The 16,415-nt window shown below is 43.4% G+C and overlaps 1 protein-coding gene across 2 annotated transcripts in view; it reads right to left on the bottom strand.

The window, feature by feature from the left end:
* The window catches only part of OXSR1 (oxidative stress responsive kinase 1), a 92,862-nt gene extending 79,727 nt beyond the window's left edge, over positions 1-13,135 (bottom strand). For both annotated transcript variants that reach the window (XM_054481234.2, XM_063662024.1), the window contains exon 1: positions 12,673-13,135. In XM_054481234.2, the coding sequence (XP_054337209.1) occupies positions 12,673-12,742 (70 nt within the window). In that variant the 5' untranslated portion in view covers positions 12,743-13,135. The remainder of the gene's footprint in view (positions 1-12,672) is intronic.
* Positions 13,136-16,415: the final 3,280 nt, after the last annotated feature.

The following is a 16,415-nucleotide window of genomic DNA, read 5'->3' on the forward strand; positions in this document are numbered from 1 at the left end:
AGGATAATCGCTTGAACCCAGGAGGCAGAGGTTGTAGTGAGCCAAGACCGCCCCACCGCACTCTGCCTGGGTGACAGAGCAAGACTCTGTCTCCAAAATAAAAAATATATATATATGATTTACACATATAACTATATAATTCGACAGAATTTGTTTGTTACATTTAAATCCATTTGAAAATCTCTCAATAAACACAACCATAGGCAACACCAACAAGGATAAATACAACCATACATACAAAACCAACATGGATAAATCCAAATCACAGTTCTGAGAAACTAAGTAAAAACTCTGCACAGGGCTGGGCACAGTGGCTCAGAGCTGTAATCCCAGCACTTTGGGAGGCCGAGGCGGGCGGGTCACTTGAGCCAAGGAGTTCGAGACCAGCCTGGCCAACATGGCGAATCCCCGTCTCTATTAAAACAATACAAAAATTAGCTGGGTGTCGTCGCACACGTCTGTAATCCCCGTTACTCAGGAGGCCGAGACACAAGAATTGCTTGAAGCTGGGAGGCAGAGGTTGCAGTGAGCTGAGATTGCACCACTGCCCTCCAGCCTGGGCAACAGAACAAGGCTCTGTCTCAAAAACCAAACAAACAAGTAATGGCACAAAACTCACATAATGCAAAATTTAAAATAAAATCCAATATTTAAGAACATACTTCTGGGGGAGGTGGCTCACATGTGTAATCTCAGCACTTTGGGAAGCTGAGGCAGGAGGATCATTTGGGGCCAGGAGTTTGAGACCAGCCTGGGCAACATGGCAAGACCCCATCTCTAAAATGAAAAATAAAAAAATTAGCCAGGCATGGTGGTGCACACCTGCAGTCCCAGCTAACTGGAGAGGCTGAGGTGGGAAGATTGCTTGGGCCCAGGAGGTCAATGATGCAGAGCCATGTTCGCACCACTGCACTCCAGCCTGGGTGACAGAGTGAGACCTTGCCTAAAAAAAAAAAAAGAAAGAAAGAGAACCAAAGAAAGGAAATCAAAAAGAAAAGAACATATTTAGCATTCAATAACATCATCCCCTAGTGTACATAAACAATTTTGACAACAGTTTAGGAACATTAACTTATTACTTGATAAAAATCATCCAACAGGCTACTATTGAAATAGTTTGCAGTTGATATGCTTCTTGGCTGAGCTCCCTTTGTTATGTGTATAAGACAGAGAGGCAGAATGGTAGTGTTTGCCATTAAGTTCCCTCCCTCTCACATCCCATCCTCTCTTAATTATTTCTGCATAGAAGCCCTGAAGAAAGTTTAACTGCTTTCTCTTGCCTTCAGTGAGAGGCCACTGGCTGACTCTTGGAAACACCAGGGAATAGGAGAAGGAAGCTAATCATGCTGGTCACAAATCTACAAGAAAGGCATTTCTCAAGTCACAGGAGACATAACATGGCCTCTGCAAGGTACCTTTGGTCCCAGATAACAGACATCTTCTAATATGTAGATGTGTTCACTGATTCTTTACAATATTTTTACAAATGTACTATCCAGTGGTGTTCTTTTTAACCAGTATTAGTTCTCAAACCAGCTATTCTACTCCTGGATAATCTAACACTGATTGATTTATCTTATATACATAAAACCCAAAATACATTAATAGCATGTCCTAGGTAAACCAAAACCATGCTGGGGTTAAAAATGTAGATAAAGAAATGTTTGATTTTAACTTTAGTTATTATTTTCTAGTCATCAGTAAACACAGAATCAATTTCACTAATAACAAAATACCAAACGTATGTATTATCAATCATAATTGTTTAGATACTGAAGTATCTTTCTTCCACTCAAAGATTCATTCACTTAATGAACAAATCTTCTCATGAGCAAGATATTATGCTCTGGTGTGACTTAACAAATGGTCAAATGACAAGATGCTAATGTTTCCCACACCCATTGATAAAAAGGGACTTGCAGGCTCCAGTTCTTCTATGCTAACAGTCACTTTCATCCATCTTCATATTATCTTCCCAAAACAAATGTCAAAATAATCTTCAGCAATTGAAAAATATTTTAAGGTTCTAACATAAAAGATTATGGTAATGTAATAAAAACTCACTACTTTCAACAGTAATTCAGAATAATCAATGATGTTCTCTCATTAGAAAAAAATTTACTTCATAGAAAATAGCAATTAATAATGTAAATAAGATATGGAAGAAGATCTAAAAGTTTTATCATAATTATTTTAACTATTCACCAATATTTTGCAATAATATAATATAGAAGGATTAGAGATACAAATAAAAAATATTTCATCTCTTCTTCAAAGCAGGGTTTCTTAATACAGTTGTTTAACAATTTACTGGGTTTACCATCATTTTTCTTGATGTAAACAGGATCAAATAGAAAATATCAGTATACACTACACATAACGAAAACAAAAGTTATTTGTAAAACTGTTACTTCAGTAAAATATTCACACATACGGGTAACAGGTATCTGTTAGGAATGGTTTAGTCTGCTATGATAGGATGTTTTAGAAAAAAAAAATTTTTTTTAAGAACAAAAGGAATAGTTTAGTCAAAGTGTGATAGCTACTTCCCTAATGCCCTCGACTAAGCATTGGCCTAATCTGAATACCAACACCATGGAAAATTTAAAACAATTTGCAATAAAACATCCTAATTCAGCCTTTCACTACTTCACATTGGCATGCCTCCTCAATGCCCCATCCTACATCCTCACTTCTTCCACTCTTCTTCTGTCCTCTCCTAGTTAGTTCTTTAACTGAAACCAACGTTAACCTACGTCACACAGCAGAATAAATTAATGTGCAGAAAATATGGATGAACCTTCTCCTTAAATCTTTCAAACTGGGTAACTCTACTTCTTGAGACAGAGAAGGATCTGCCCAAGCATGAGAAGGACTAAGAAAAAGTTTCAGTTTCTCTCCACTTTACTAGACTTAGAAATTTAAGAGACAGAATGTAGGGCCGGGCATGGTGGCTCCTGCCTGTAGTCTCAGCGCTTTGGGAGGCCAAGGCAGGCAGATCACTTGAGCTGAGAAGTTTGAGACCAGCCTGGCCAACACCATAAAAGCCCATCTCTACAAAAAAATACAAAAATTAGCCGGGTGTGGTGGCACACGCCTGTAGTCCCAGCTACTTGGGAGGCTAAGGTGGGAGGATGGCTTGAACCTGGGAGGCAGAGGTTGCACTGAGCCATGATCATACTGCTGCACTCCAGCCTGGGCAACAGAGCGAGACCCCACCCCAAAAATAAATTTTTTAAAAAAAGAGAGAGATAATGTAAAAGTAGATATTCCTGTCAGGAAAAAATGAATTAAATGAATCAAATCAAATGAACACATTTTCTCCAAAATTGTGTCCAGCCATCACTATAATAGGCTTATAGTCTAAAGATTTTAAAGTATATTTTAGTAAGGTTTTGCATTCACTAAAGAAAAGCACTAGCCCAGGCTGTTTGTTTTGAAAGATGACTAAAGTATTGTCACCTGAACCACACAAAACATAAGAATTTACAATTTTGTTAACCCCTTTTCTAAATAAGGTCTCTCGTCAGAGTCATGTTGAAAATTAACTGGCAAAACATCTGTAAGAATAGTCCTCATCATAAAAATCACGCTATTTTCTCCATACAAAGATGAAAATAAAGACATACTGCCATATGCTTCAAGTAATTATTCAAGCAGCCTGATGGTTTTGCAATGAATCATCACTCACTCTCCTGTTCACTCTGGTGATCTCCCATCTGAGCGGATGGCAACTCCATTCTTCCAGATGCTCTAGCCAAAAATCTTGGAATCATCTTATCTTCCCTTTCTCTCACATCTAATCCAACAGCAAATCCTCCTAACTTCAAAAAATATGCTATATCCAGAATCTGACCACTTCTCACCATCTCCACTACTACTTCTCTCCCCTGGATAACCTCCTTCCACCCTTGTGCCCTTATAAAACTATTCTTCATATTGCAGCCTGAGGTGTTTGTTTGTTTGTTTTTGAGACAGTGTCTCATTCTGCCACCCAGGCTGGAGTGCAGTGGCGCAATCTCGGCTCACTGCAACCTCTGTCGCTCGGGTTCAAGCGATTCTCATGCCTCAACCTCCCGAGTAGCTGGGATTACAGCCATGCACGACCAAACCCAGCTAATTTTTGTATTTTTAGTAGAGATGGGGTTTCACCGTGTTGGCCAGACTGGTCTCAAATTCCTGGCCTCATGTGATCCACCCGCCTCCGCCTCCCAAAGTGCTGGGATTACAGGTGAGGCACCTCGCCCAACCTGCAGCCTGAGTTTTAAAACGTAAGTCAGGTCATGTTAAATCTCTGTTCAAAACCCTGCAATGATTTTCAGTCTTACTCAAAGCAAAAGCCAAGTTCCTACAATGACTTACAACCTGACAATCAGGACCAAGCATCCATACCACCTTACCTTTCTAACCTCTTCACCTATCTGTCTCTTCACCTTCTGATTTACTCTGCTCTAGCTGCCCTCACACCTCCTTAGCATTCCTTAATCACATTAGCATGCTTCTGCTTCAGAACCTTTGTTCTTGTTGTCCTCTGCTTGGAACAAACTTCCTGCAGATAACCACATCATTCACTTCTTCACCTTCTTCGGGTCTTTCCTCAACCGTCACCTTCTCAGTGAGGTTTTCCCTGACCTAAAACTGAAACTCCACCTCCACCCCTAGCAGTCCCTAACCCCTTTCCCTGCTTTTTCTTCTTTAGAGTTTCTAGATTATAAACTCTGTGAAAGCAGACATTTTTTGTGTTTGCTTCACTGTTTTATCTCCAGCATCCAGAACAGTGCCTGGCACATAACAGGAGTTCAATAAATATTTTCTGAATGAATTAATCACATAGTGGGGTATATTTTCAAGCAAAAAAAATCTTGTTTGGGGCAGAACACACACAGAAATAGCCCAGTCTTCATGGGTGTTATTTCACTGTTACCATCATGTACATTAACATTCACTGAGCATCCATTCTGTGTGCCAAGTCTATGCTGAGCACTTTCTTTACTTACATTTCTTCTTTTCATCTAATCATTACAATAATCCCATGCGATAGGTATTCATGGTCGTCTTACAAGGCAATGTAAGTAAAGCAATGTAATTAAGGTAAAACTTAGGTCATACAGTTAGTTAGGCAGAGTAAGGCCTAGAAATAAGAACTACCTGAGTTTCAACATTATGCTCTTAATCAGTAGATAACTGCCTCTTCAGATTAAAGCTAACATTTATTAACTGATTACTATGCATCAGGTTAAATTATTTACTTGCAATACCCTATTTGACTACTTTCATTTAAAAAAAAAAATGAGGCCAATATTTTTAGTTGCTTAGCCAACATACAATTTCCCCTTTTTTAGTAAGAGAATCCTGACCTATTTTGTTTGAAGTAATAATGTGTCCAGCTAAAGCTTCATTTCCCAGCCTTCCTTGCAAATGACCAAATTATACAGTTCTGGCCAGTAAAATAGAAGTGGAAGTCACTGAGTAAGGCATTTAGGAAAGAAAGCCTTTTAAAAGAGAACCAACTCAGCTGTCATGTGTCTTTGTCCTTTTGCCATATTCTTCTGGACTAGAACACAAGCATGAGTCTAGAGGTGGAACAATCATCTTCCAACTATGAGAAGGAGAGTCACCTGCTAAGTGTGGTGGCATGAAAAAAACTAGGAGCCTGGGTGCCTGACAGCACCTAGGCTGCCACCTCCAGTCTTCTTGTTATATAATAAGAGGGAAAAAGGATTTTATTAAGCCACTATTATTTCCATTTTCCCCACATGCAGAGAAATGTAAGCCCTATTTGATACAACACTATGAGGTTGTTGGCCCAATGCTGGCCTCATAGAAAATGTCACCTTAGCTGAGTCTCCCAATCAATGGAAAAATACACTATTAAGCACCACTGTATTGAAAGCATGAAGTCCTTCACATTTATGGAGGCGCTAAAGGTAAGGCCCTGGAATCTGTATTTGAAAACCACAAGTTTAGACTCAAAATGTGTGGCTAGTAAACAATTAATGAAAATAAAAAGAAGGGAAAGTCAAGAATAGAAATATATTGCACTGCCTTCAAAGTGTCAAAGCTAGGTGAATCACACCTTAAACCTAGTATGAAGTTTTCAATTTTCTAGTCTGAGGTAAATAGTAAATATTTATTGAGACTTTTCAAGATGCACGGCAATAAAAACTAACTGGCACAGCCCTCTCTGCCATCATATTGTATTATTAGCAATATCATGGTGACAGTCCTTACAGTTGTACTACGATGTCCAACATAAATCCCTAAATCCATCTAAACCTGAATGAGGCCTGGACTAAGAAAAAAAAGATGCAAAAATAAAATAAATGCAATAATGTTCCAATAAGCATTAAAAACAGATTCAAAATATTTTAAGTGTCACAAGATTTCACATCACATAGTATTGCATACTTCATGGCAATACCAAAAATTGGGAAATATGAGGACAAGGGGAAGGGTAAAAAAAAGTCAGAGATAATAACAACTATCATTTTATACAAGCTAAACACTTCCCACAAATAATTACACTCAATCTATATAACAGCCCCAATGACATAGGTACTATTCTCCCCAGTATACAAACAAAAAGCTGACACGGAAACTAATTATATAATTTGTCTAAGATCACAGAACTATTAAGAGGCAATGCCAGGATTTGAATCTGGGTTGGTCTAACCCCAAAACCCAAATTTTTACAGCTGCTTCAACACATGCCAAATACAGTATAACAAACACATGCTCAGAAATTCTAATCTAAGACTAAGGGCTCAAAAATACTGAAATTCTAATCTAAGACTAAGGGCTCAAAAATACTGAAAGATCAATGATTAATTGTGAGAATGATACTAACATCTTTTACACATAATCATACTTAAAGAACTTCAAATCTTGCCAAAGCATGCTTAAGGTGATACAATTCTTTAAAAAAAAAAAAAAAAAAAAGTCCTTTGAATTTTCAATCTATAGGCTTTTAATATGTTCCTAAGAGGAGAGTCTGTTCTCTGTAGGATTTTACCAGAAAGATGAAGAACAAAACAGAATGTGAGAAACAATCCCATAAATAGTATACTGCTAAGAAGCAAATGTGAAAAAAATTACAGTTCAAATAAACATGTTACAGTTCAAATTAATGTATGTGTTTTGATGGAGATGACACCATTACACTGATTTCTCTAGAATACAATCCTTTGAAAACAAAATTTAAATGATCCCAAACCCCTTTTTCTAGATTTTAATCATGTGTTTCCTGAAAAAGTTGAGTGTAATCTGAAATCATAAAGATTCATTTTGAAGACTATAGCTTATTATAAAATACTATGTAACAAGCATTTCGGTATGGAAGCAAAGTTAGAATAAGAATACAATGCTTTACTGAAACTTGCTACTTGTACTAGGCTGCAGCTCAAGGAAAAAAAATTTTTTTCTCCCTGTTGGGAAAATGGAGAGAGGCTGTAAGGAGTAGACTGGAAGGATGTGACAGGTGTGGAACATCCACCAAATTTTTTTCACCCTAAGGACAGATACTTCCCTTGGCCAGGCACAGTGCTTCATACCTGTAAATCCCAACACTTTAGGTGGCTAAGGTGGGAGGATCGCTTGAGCCCAGAAGTAGAGACCAGCCTGGACAACATATGAGACCCTGTCTCTACAAAAAAAATAAAACAATGAGGCGGGCATGGTGGCACGTGCCTGTAGTCCAGCTACTGGGGAGGCCGAGGCAAGAGGATCGCTCGAGCCTGGAGTTCGTACAGTGAGACAGTGAGCTGTGATTGCATTCCAGCCTGGGTGACAGAGTGAGACCATGTCTCAGAAAAAAGCGGGGGAGATAATTCCCTTAATCTGTGAGACAATGACCCCCATCTTCCAGTTTATATCCAAGAACCAATCAATGTAGATACAGGAACAAGGAGACACAGATGCCGGTATTGGCTCTGCCTCTAATTAGCTATATGGCTTTAGGCAGTCATTTTACCTTTCTGTCTCTGTGTCTTCAACTGTAAAACAAGGTGGTTCACCTTACTTCACACCCTACACAAAAATTAACTCAATATGTATCAGAGGCTTAAATGCAAGAGCTAAAACTAACACTTAAAAAAAAAAAAAAAGAAAAAAATCTTCACAATGTTGGGTTAGTAAAGATTTCTTAGATACAACACCAAAAGCAAAATCAATAAAAGAAAAAATGATAAACATCAAAATTCAAAAATTTTGTACTTTAAAAGACTCCATTAAGAAAATGAAAGAGGCCAGGCGCGGGGGCTCACACCTGTAACCCCAACACTTTGGGAGGCCGAGGCAGGTGGATCATCTGAGGTCAGGAGTTCGAGACCTGCCTGGCCAACATGGTGAAACCCAGTCTCTACTAAAAATACAAAAAATTAGCCTGGTGTGGTGGCACGCACGTGTAATCCCACCTACTCGGGAGGCTGAGACAGGGGAATTGCTTGAACCCAGGAAGCGGAGGTTGCAGTGAGCCAAGATCATGCCACTGCACTCCAGCCTGGGGGACAGAACAAGACTCCAACTCAAAAAAAATAATAATAATAAAATTAAAGAAGGCTAAGTGCAGTGGTTCACGCCTGTAATCCTAGCACTTTGGAAGGCTGAGGCAGGCAGATGGCTTGAGCGATCAGGAATTTGAGACCATCCTGGGAAATGTGGTGAAACCCAGTTTCTACAAAAAACACAAAAGTTAGCCAAACGTGGTGGCATGCACCTGTAGTCCCAGCTACCTGGGAGGCAGGGGTGGGAGGATCACTTGAGCCCAGGAGGTGGAGGTTGCAGTGAGCCCTGATCATGCCACTGCACTCCACCCTAGGTGACAGAGTAAGACTCTGTCTCAAAAAAAAAAAAAAAAGAAAGAAAGAAAGAAAATGAGAAGAAAAAAAGAAAACTACAGACGGAAAAATATTTAAATTAAATCATATATCAGATGAACGACACATACCCAGAATGAATACACATACAAACACACACACACACACACACACACACACACTTCTATAACTCAAACAAACAAACAAACGCACGAACAGCCAGGCGCAGTGGCTCACCCCTGTAATCCCAGCACTTTGGGAGGCCAAGGCAGGCGGATCACCTGAGGTCAGGAGTTTGAGACCAGCCTTCCCAACATGGTGAAACCCCATCATTACTAAAAACACAAAAATTAGCTGGGCATGGTGGCAGGCACCTATAACCCCAGCTACTCAGGAGGCTGAGGCAGGAGAGTTGCTTGAACCCAAGAGGCAGAGGTTGCAGTGAGCCGAGATCACACCACTGCACCCCAGCCTGGGCAACAGAGCAAGACTCCACCTCAAAAAAAAAAAAACCCAGTGGGCAGTCCAAGTGGACAAAAGATTTGAATAGATATTCACCAAAGAAGATCCATGAAAGCCTAATAAATAACACATGAAAGGATGTTCATCATCATTAGTCATTAGGGAAATGCAAATCAAAACCACAACAATGAGATACCACTTCATAGTCACTAGGATGGTTACACGAAAAAAGACAACAAATGTAGAGAAATGAGAACTCTTATAATTACTAGTAGGAACATAAAATGGTACAGTTACTTTGAAAAACAGTTTGGCAGTTTCTTAAACAGTTAAATTTGTGATATAACCCAGCAATTCCACTCCTGGGTATACATCCAAGGAAAATGAAACATATTCATGGAGTGACTTGATGTGAATACTCAAAGCAGCCTTGTTCCAAACAGCCAAAAAGCAGAAACAATCCAATGCCCATTAACTGGTGTCCAATAAAAAGGAACCATATACTACATGGCAGATGGATGAACCTCAAAAAGCATTATGGAAAGTAAAAGAAGCCAAACACAAAGGACCACATATTATATGATTACATTTACATGAAATGTCCAGAAAGGACAAACCTATAGAGACAGAAAGTATATTTGTGATTGCCTGGGGCTGGGGGTGGGAACAGGGAGTGATTGCAAATGGACATGAGGCATCTTTCTGGAATGATGGAAATGTTCTAAAATTGGATTGTGGTGACGACTGAACAATTATGTAAATTTACTAGAAAATTATTGAATTGTACATTTTAATCAGGTAAATCTTATGGTATGTAAATTATATCTCAAAATTGTTTTTTTAAAATGAAAAAATATTTATGCTAAGTGAAAGAAACCAAACATGAAAGACCACATGTTATATGATCCCATTTATACAAATGTCCAAAAAAGGCAAGTCTATAGAGACAAAAAGTAGATTTGTGATTGTCTAAGGCTGGGGGTGGAAAAAGGGATTAACTGTAAGAAAGCACAAGGGATTTCATGTGGATGATGGAAATATTCTAAAACTGGATTATGGTGATAGTTGTACGACACAGGGAATTTACAAAAAACCACTAAATGTTACACTTAAAATGGGTGATTTTATATTAAATTATACCTCAGTAAAGTTGTTTAAATCTATGAAAGATGGTCAAATCACATTGAAGTTCCTAACCTTTTAAAAACCATGGACCACTTTGTGAATGTGAGGAACACTAACCCTACCCAAAAGACTGAGAGACTCCCTTTTGCCCACTCACAGACATCCTATGGGTCTCAGGACACCAAATTAACAAATCACGAAATCTCTAGCGCCTTTGCAACTCTGAAATTCTCTGCCATCTTAATAGCAAAGGCTTTGAGAATGACTACAACCATCCTCTTCACCCTAGAAAGATGGACACACTACCAGAAAAAAAAAAAAAACTCTTCTTTTAAAATGATGATAGGGAACCTCCTCTTTACTTCTCTGACATCATTTTGGAAACTTCCATTTAATCCTTTCCTTCAATTTGAAACTCTGACTGGGGGAACCAGAAGCAATCAGTCCAGACCGGGAACTAGCTGTCTTCAGAACCAACGAATACATGTCAAAGACCCAATGTGTAGCAAGGACACAGGCCCATGAAGTGGCTTAAGCAAAGATGTGATGTCTTTATTTAGTCCGGGTTGTTTTGTTTTGTTTTTGTTTTTCCTACACAAACCAATATTGCTTTAAGCCCAGATTGTCTTAAAACAAGAGGCAAGTAAAGTAAAAACAAAAATTATTTCACGAAGTTCTTTTTAAACCCACAGTGAAATAAACACTGACACCCCCAAGGCAGCTAGGAAGTCTTCAGTTGGTCTTTGTTATAAAACTAATTTTAGGGCAGGATGCTGGCATAGTAGATAATTTGCCTTCCTCCAATACGCAGGTGTCTGTTCATGTCAGTTGGATTGAGCCTGTATAGCTAAACCCACCCCCTTTTGATTTCCAAGGTCACTGGGTTATTGTTGTCCAACAAATACTCCCCTCATCCCCAGTCCCCAGCCTCCTCCCAATCCCTAGGCTTCTGTGAGAATTACAATCTATGTTTGTGCAAGTTTTGGTCTCTGCCAACTGGTATTCCTGGACCCCCTTCAAATCTTTTCACACACCAGCCCAATTTATCGGATCACGTCAAGGCACTATTTGAGGGCCTCCAGTGATACTTAAAATTCCAAAATCTGTACCAAAGCTGAGAAGATCCCTAAGATCTGGCTCCTCCCTTCCCTCTCTATCCTTGCCAGCCTTCCTTCAGGTCCTAAAACATATCAAGCTCTTCCCTTACTCAAGGCCACTGCATCTCTTTATCCGTCTGTAAGGAAAAATCTTCCCGAGGCTCTTAATCCTCACTTCTCATCCTTCAGGGCTCAACTGAAATGTCATCGCCTCAGAAAAAGAATTTTCCTTGAAATCACCCTAAGTAAATCTCCAGGTTATTCTCTATCAGATCATCTTGTTTATCTCCTTCATGGCACTTGCCAAAGCCTCTTCTTTTTAATTTTTTTTTTTTTTTTTTTTTTTTTTGAGACGGAGTCTGGCTCTGTCGCCCAGGCTGGAGTGCAGTGGCGCGATCTCGGCTCACTGCAAGCTCCGCCTCCCGGGTTCAAGGATTCTTCTGCCTCAGCCTTCCGAGTAGCTGGGATTACAGGCGCGCACCACTACACCCAACTAATTTTTGTATTTTTAGTAGAGACGGGGTTTCACCATATTGGCCAGGCTGGTCTCGAACTCCTGACCTCGTGATCCGCCCACCTCGGCCTCCCAAAGTGCTGGGATTACAGGCGTGAGCCACCACGCCCAGCCCTTTTTACTTCTTTTTGTCTACTTATTTAATGTCTACCTCCCTGACTGGAAAGTTTGGAAGGAGTCATAAGTTGGGTCTCGGTTGCTCAGCGCGGTTCCTGCAGCTTCACCTGGAGGATCCCCAGCTCGCCCCAGCACGGATGGAGGAAAAAATTAAAGCTCCCTATCCATCCCACAATCCCAGAAATCGATGGCTGTGCCCACTTCAAGATCCCATTTCTCACACAGCCTCGGAAAGGCCTGTCCCACACCTGCACTTTCTCTACAAGACACATGGGTCGCTCCTGTCCACACATCTGAGAATCCTGTACACAAATCTCTCCTGAGCCCCCTCAAGCCTCACCCCACCCCACGCCACCTCATAGGAGCGCGCCTCAAAACCCCCTTCCCGTCTCACACGCGCTCCTCGACACAAGCGTCCTACAAGCCCCCAGCCCCGCAAGCGCCCCACGAATTCCTATGAGGGCTGCGCTCCCCGAGCTCCCGCGGCTCCCCACGTTCCCGCGTCCCCCGCCGCGCCTCCCCCCTCCGCGGCGCCTGCTCTCACCGATCACCTCCTGCAGCTCGTAATCGTCCCTGTTGATGGACCAGGGCAGGGCGCTCGAGTCCTCGGACATGACGGCGGCAGCGGCTCACGGTCCTCCCTCAAACTCGCTGACCTCGCTCGTCTCCTCGCCGCTCGTCTCCCCACCCCCAACAGCCGCCGCCGCCGCCGCGTCCCCACCAATCGTCTCCAACAGCCACGGGTCGGACGGCGCCGGGGCGCGGGGTCACCGCGCGGCAGAGCGGCGGGGGCTCAGAGCTCCAGCGGACCTCGCCTCCTGCTCCTCCGCGTCCGGCACTGCTCGGCCCAGCCCACGTCCTGTCCTCGGCCTCCGCAGCAGCCGCGACAGAAGCTTTGCCTGGGCCCAGCCCCTCTGTCCCGCCCTCCACCCCAGCCCCACGCACGGGCCAAACTTTCCCTTCTCCCTCCACCTGCCGACACGCAGCGCGCTGACGCCACCGCGCTGGTCACGCCCCACCTCGGGCCCGCCTCCGGCCGCCATCTCCAGTGTGGCTGGATATAAAGTGAGCGAGCTAGAAACCCGAGGAGGTGGGAGTTGGCGGTGAAAGGGAAGAAGTGCTTAGATAGAGGTTCATCGAAGGCATCGAAAAGCCGTAGGACCGCCTCAAGTAGCACAGCGGCAGTAGCCACACTAAGCATGGCGACCAAAGGGCAGCAAAGTAGAAGGGGCAGAGCCACTTCTAGCGCCTGGGGCACGCTGCTGTCTCCGTCGTCGCATTCATTGGTTTGTTTGAGAAGGAATCAGAAAAACAATGGGTGTGGGTAGACGTCAGTCATAAATTGGTCCCGCCTCCAGGCTCTTAGAGCGCTTCTCCGTGTTAGGGCTGCAGCCCTTCAAGACTCCGTTACCGCGCTCGTCTTACCACTTCCTCTGGAGTGACGTCACGGCGTAACCGTCACACCCTCGAGACGTGCAAAAGGCTCCACGGGGTGTGGAGAAACCCTGAGGGAGCGGCTGGGTGGGGTAGCCTTCGGGTGTGGACCACTGCCAACTAGGATAAAAGGCCTTGGGCCACCGTTCGGAGTGAAACTGGAAGTTTGCCTGGTGACATATTTTTCAAGGCGGACGTTCTAACGCTTGTCGCGGCGATGTCTCTCGCGGTTCCACCCTGCACTGGGCGGGTTCTGTCCATTCGCAGCTTTAGATCTGAGGCTCAAAAAGGCACCTGCCTTGAGGGCCTCGGGAGGTTGTCTTTTTTTCCCCCCAGACAGGGCTTGGGTTATTAAACAAGTGAGATCGACCCACGGATTTGGGGGTTGTCTCACCGGTCTTGGCTTTTGTCGCCCCCACTGAACAGTTTTCTCAGTTTGACTACGGAGGGCCGTTGGAGAAATTAGCGAGCTGAAGACTGAACACGCTTGGTAAATTGGATTTTAAAAAGTAAAGAGCATCCAACAGGGATAGGGCTAGGTGCGAAACTGTTATAGGTTGGACACCTTTCAGTCCAATGGCAGTCATTAAGGAAGAGACCTTAGGCCGGGTGCAGTGGCTCACGCCTGTAATCCCAGCACTTTGGGAGGCGGAGGCGGGCGGACCACCTGAGGTCAGGAGTCCGAGACCATCCTGACCAACATGGTGAAACCCCGTCTCTATTAAAATACAGAAAAGTCGCTGGTCGTGGTGGCGGGCGCCTGTAATCCCAGCTACTAGGGAGGCTGAAGCAGGAGGCGAAGGTTGCAGTGACCCGAGAGCGTGCCACTGCACTCCAGTCTGGGCGACAGACCGAGACCCTGTCTCAGAAAAAGAAGAGACCTTCGCCTAGGCCCAGCTGAGACGGAGCAGGGACCCCTTTTAAGGCCTGCAGGCCCCCAACCATGGAAATAAAAGAAAATCTTGAGTTAACTTCAAGAGAAATTCCCGGCGCTAAGCTAGCCTTGAAAAGTTAATGAACCCTTTGATAAGCAAGAAGGCAATAATAACTTTAAACAATAACCAAAGAAACTAAAATAACTGGATGTTTGGTTCCCTATAAAAACTAAAGATAACGTCAATACATGTCCCTGAGTTTTTTAGAAACCCAGACCAATGGATCTGCTGGCACATAGACCTCAGAGAAGGGGGAGCTAAGGACTGAACTCTGACTGCTTGTTTGTTTTTTCTCTTAAGTTTCTTCTTCCTGAAGAAGGTCATGCCCACAAGCTGTAGCTAACATTCTTTTCTACTGATCCGAAATTTTTAGACAAAGCTTCACCCCTTGAATCAGTCGCAAATCAGAAAATCTTTGAATCCACCTATGACCTGTGGGCTCCTGCTTGGAGATGTCCCGCCTTTTTAGGTCAAACCAATGTATAACCTCTGTGTGTTGATTTATGACTTTACCTGTAACTTCTTATTTTCTGAAATTACCCCTATCTTTAAGAATCCTTGGCCGGGCGCGGTGGCTCACGCCTGTAATCCCAGCACTTTGGGAGGCCGAGGCAGGCGGATCACGAGCTCAGGAGATAGAGACTGTCCTGGCTAACACGGTGAAACCCCGTCTCTACTAAAAATACAAAAAAATTTAGCCGGGCGAGGTTGCGGGCGCCTGTAGGCCCAGCTACTCGGGAGGCTGAGGCAGGAGAATGGCGTGAACCCGGGAGGCGGAGCTTGCAGTGAGCCGAGATCGCACCACTGCACTCTAGCCTGGGCGACAGAGCCAGACTCCGTCTCAAAAAAAAAAAAAAAAAAATTAAAAGAATCCTTTCCTGCGGCCGGGCCGGTGGCTTATGCCTGTAATCCTAGCACTTTGGGAGGCCCAGGCGGGTGGATTGCCTGAGCTCAGGAGTTCTAGACCAGTCTGGGCAACGCGGTGAAACCCCGTCTCTACTAAAAAAATACAAAAAATTAGTCGGGCGTGGCGGCGCGCACCTGTAGTCCCAGCTATTCCAGAGGCTGAGGCAGGAGAATGGCTTGAACCCAGGAAGTGGAAGTTGCCGTGACCCTTGATTGCGCCACTGCACTCCAGACTGGGCGACAGAGCCAGACTCCATCTCCAAAAAAAAGAAAAAAAAAAAAAAAAAAAAAATTCTTTCCTGCAAGCCATGGGAAGTTCAGGTTTTGTTTTGTTTTGTTTCGTTTTGTTTTTTTGGGAGATGGAGTCTTGCTCTGTCGCCCAAGGCTGGAGTGCAGTGGCATGATCTCGGCTCACTGCAACCTCCTCATCCCAGGTTCAAGCGATTCTCCTGCCTCAGCCTCCCCAGTAGCTGGGACTACAGGCGCGCGCCACCATGCCCAGCTAATTTTTGTATTTTTAGTAGAGACGGGGTTTCACCATATTGGCCAGGCTGGTCTCGAACTCCTGACCTTGTGATTCACCCACCTCGGCTTCCCAAAGTGCTGAGATTACAGGCGTGAGCCACCGCGCCTAGCCTTTTTTTTTTTTTTTTTTTTTTTTGAGACGGAGTCTCGCTCTGTCACCCAGGCCGGAGTGCAGTGGGGTGATCTCGGCTCCCTGCAACCTCTGCCTCCCGGGTTCAAGCCATTTTCCTGCTTCAGCCTCCTGAGTAGCTGGGATTACAGGCGGCTGCCACCATGCCTGGTTAATTTTTGTATTTTTAGTAGAGGGGGGTTTCACCGTGTTGGTCAGGCTGGGGAAGTTTAGGTCCCCAGTATATATTTCATAAGTTTATGAAATATGTATTATATATAATATATATTTATATATATTAAGCTTGAACTACACCAATTCTCCCCTCTTTGCTAGGCGCCTTTCTACTGCAGCAAAACCTCTGTGTGGCAATCTGAT

This window comes from Pongo pygmaeus, chromosome 2 (assembly GCF_028885625.2).
Source record: "Pongo pygmaeus isolate AG05252 chromosome 2, NHGRI_mPonPyg2-v2.0_pri, whole genome shotgun sequence".
Lineage (NCBI taxonomy): Eukaryota > Metazoa > Chordata > Mammalia > Primates > Hominidae > Pongo > Pongo pygmaeus.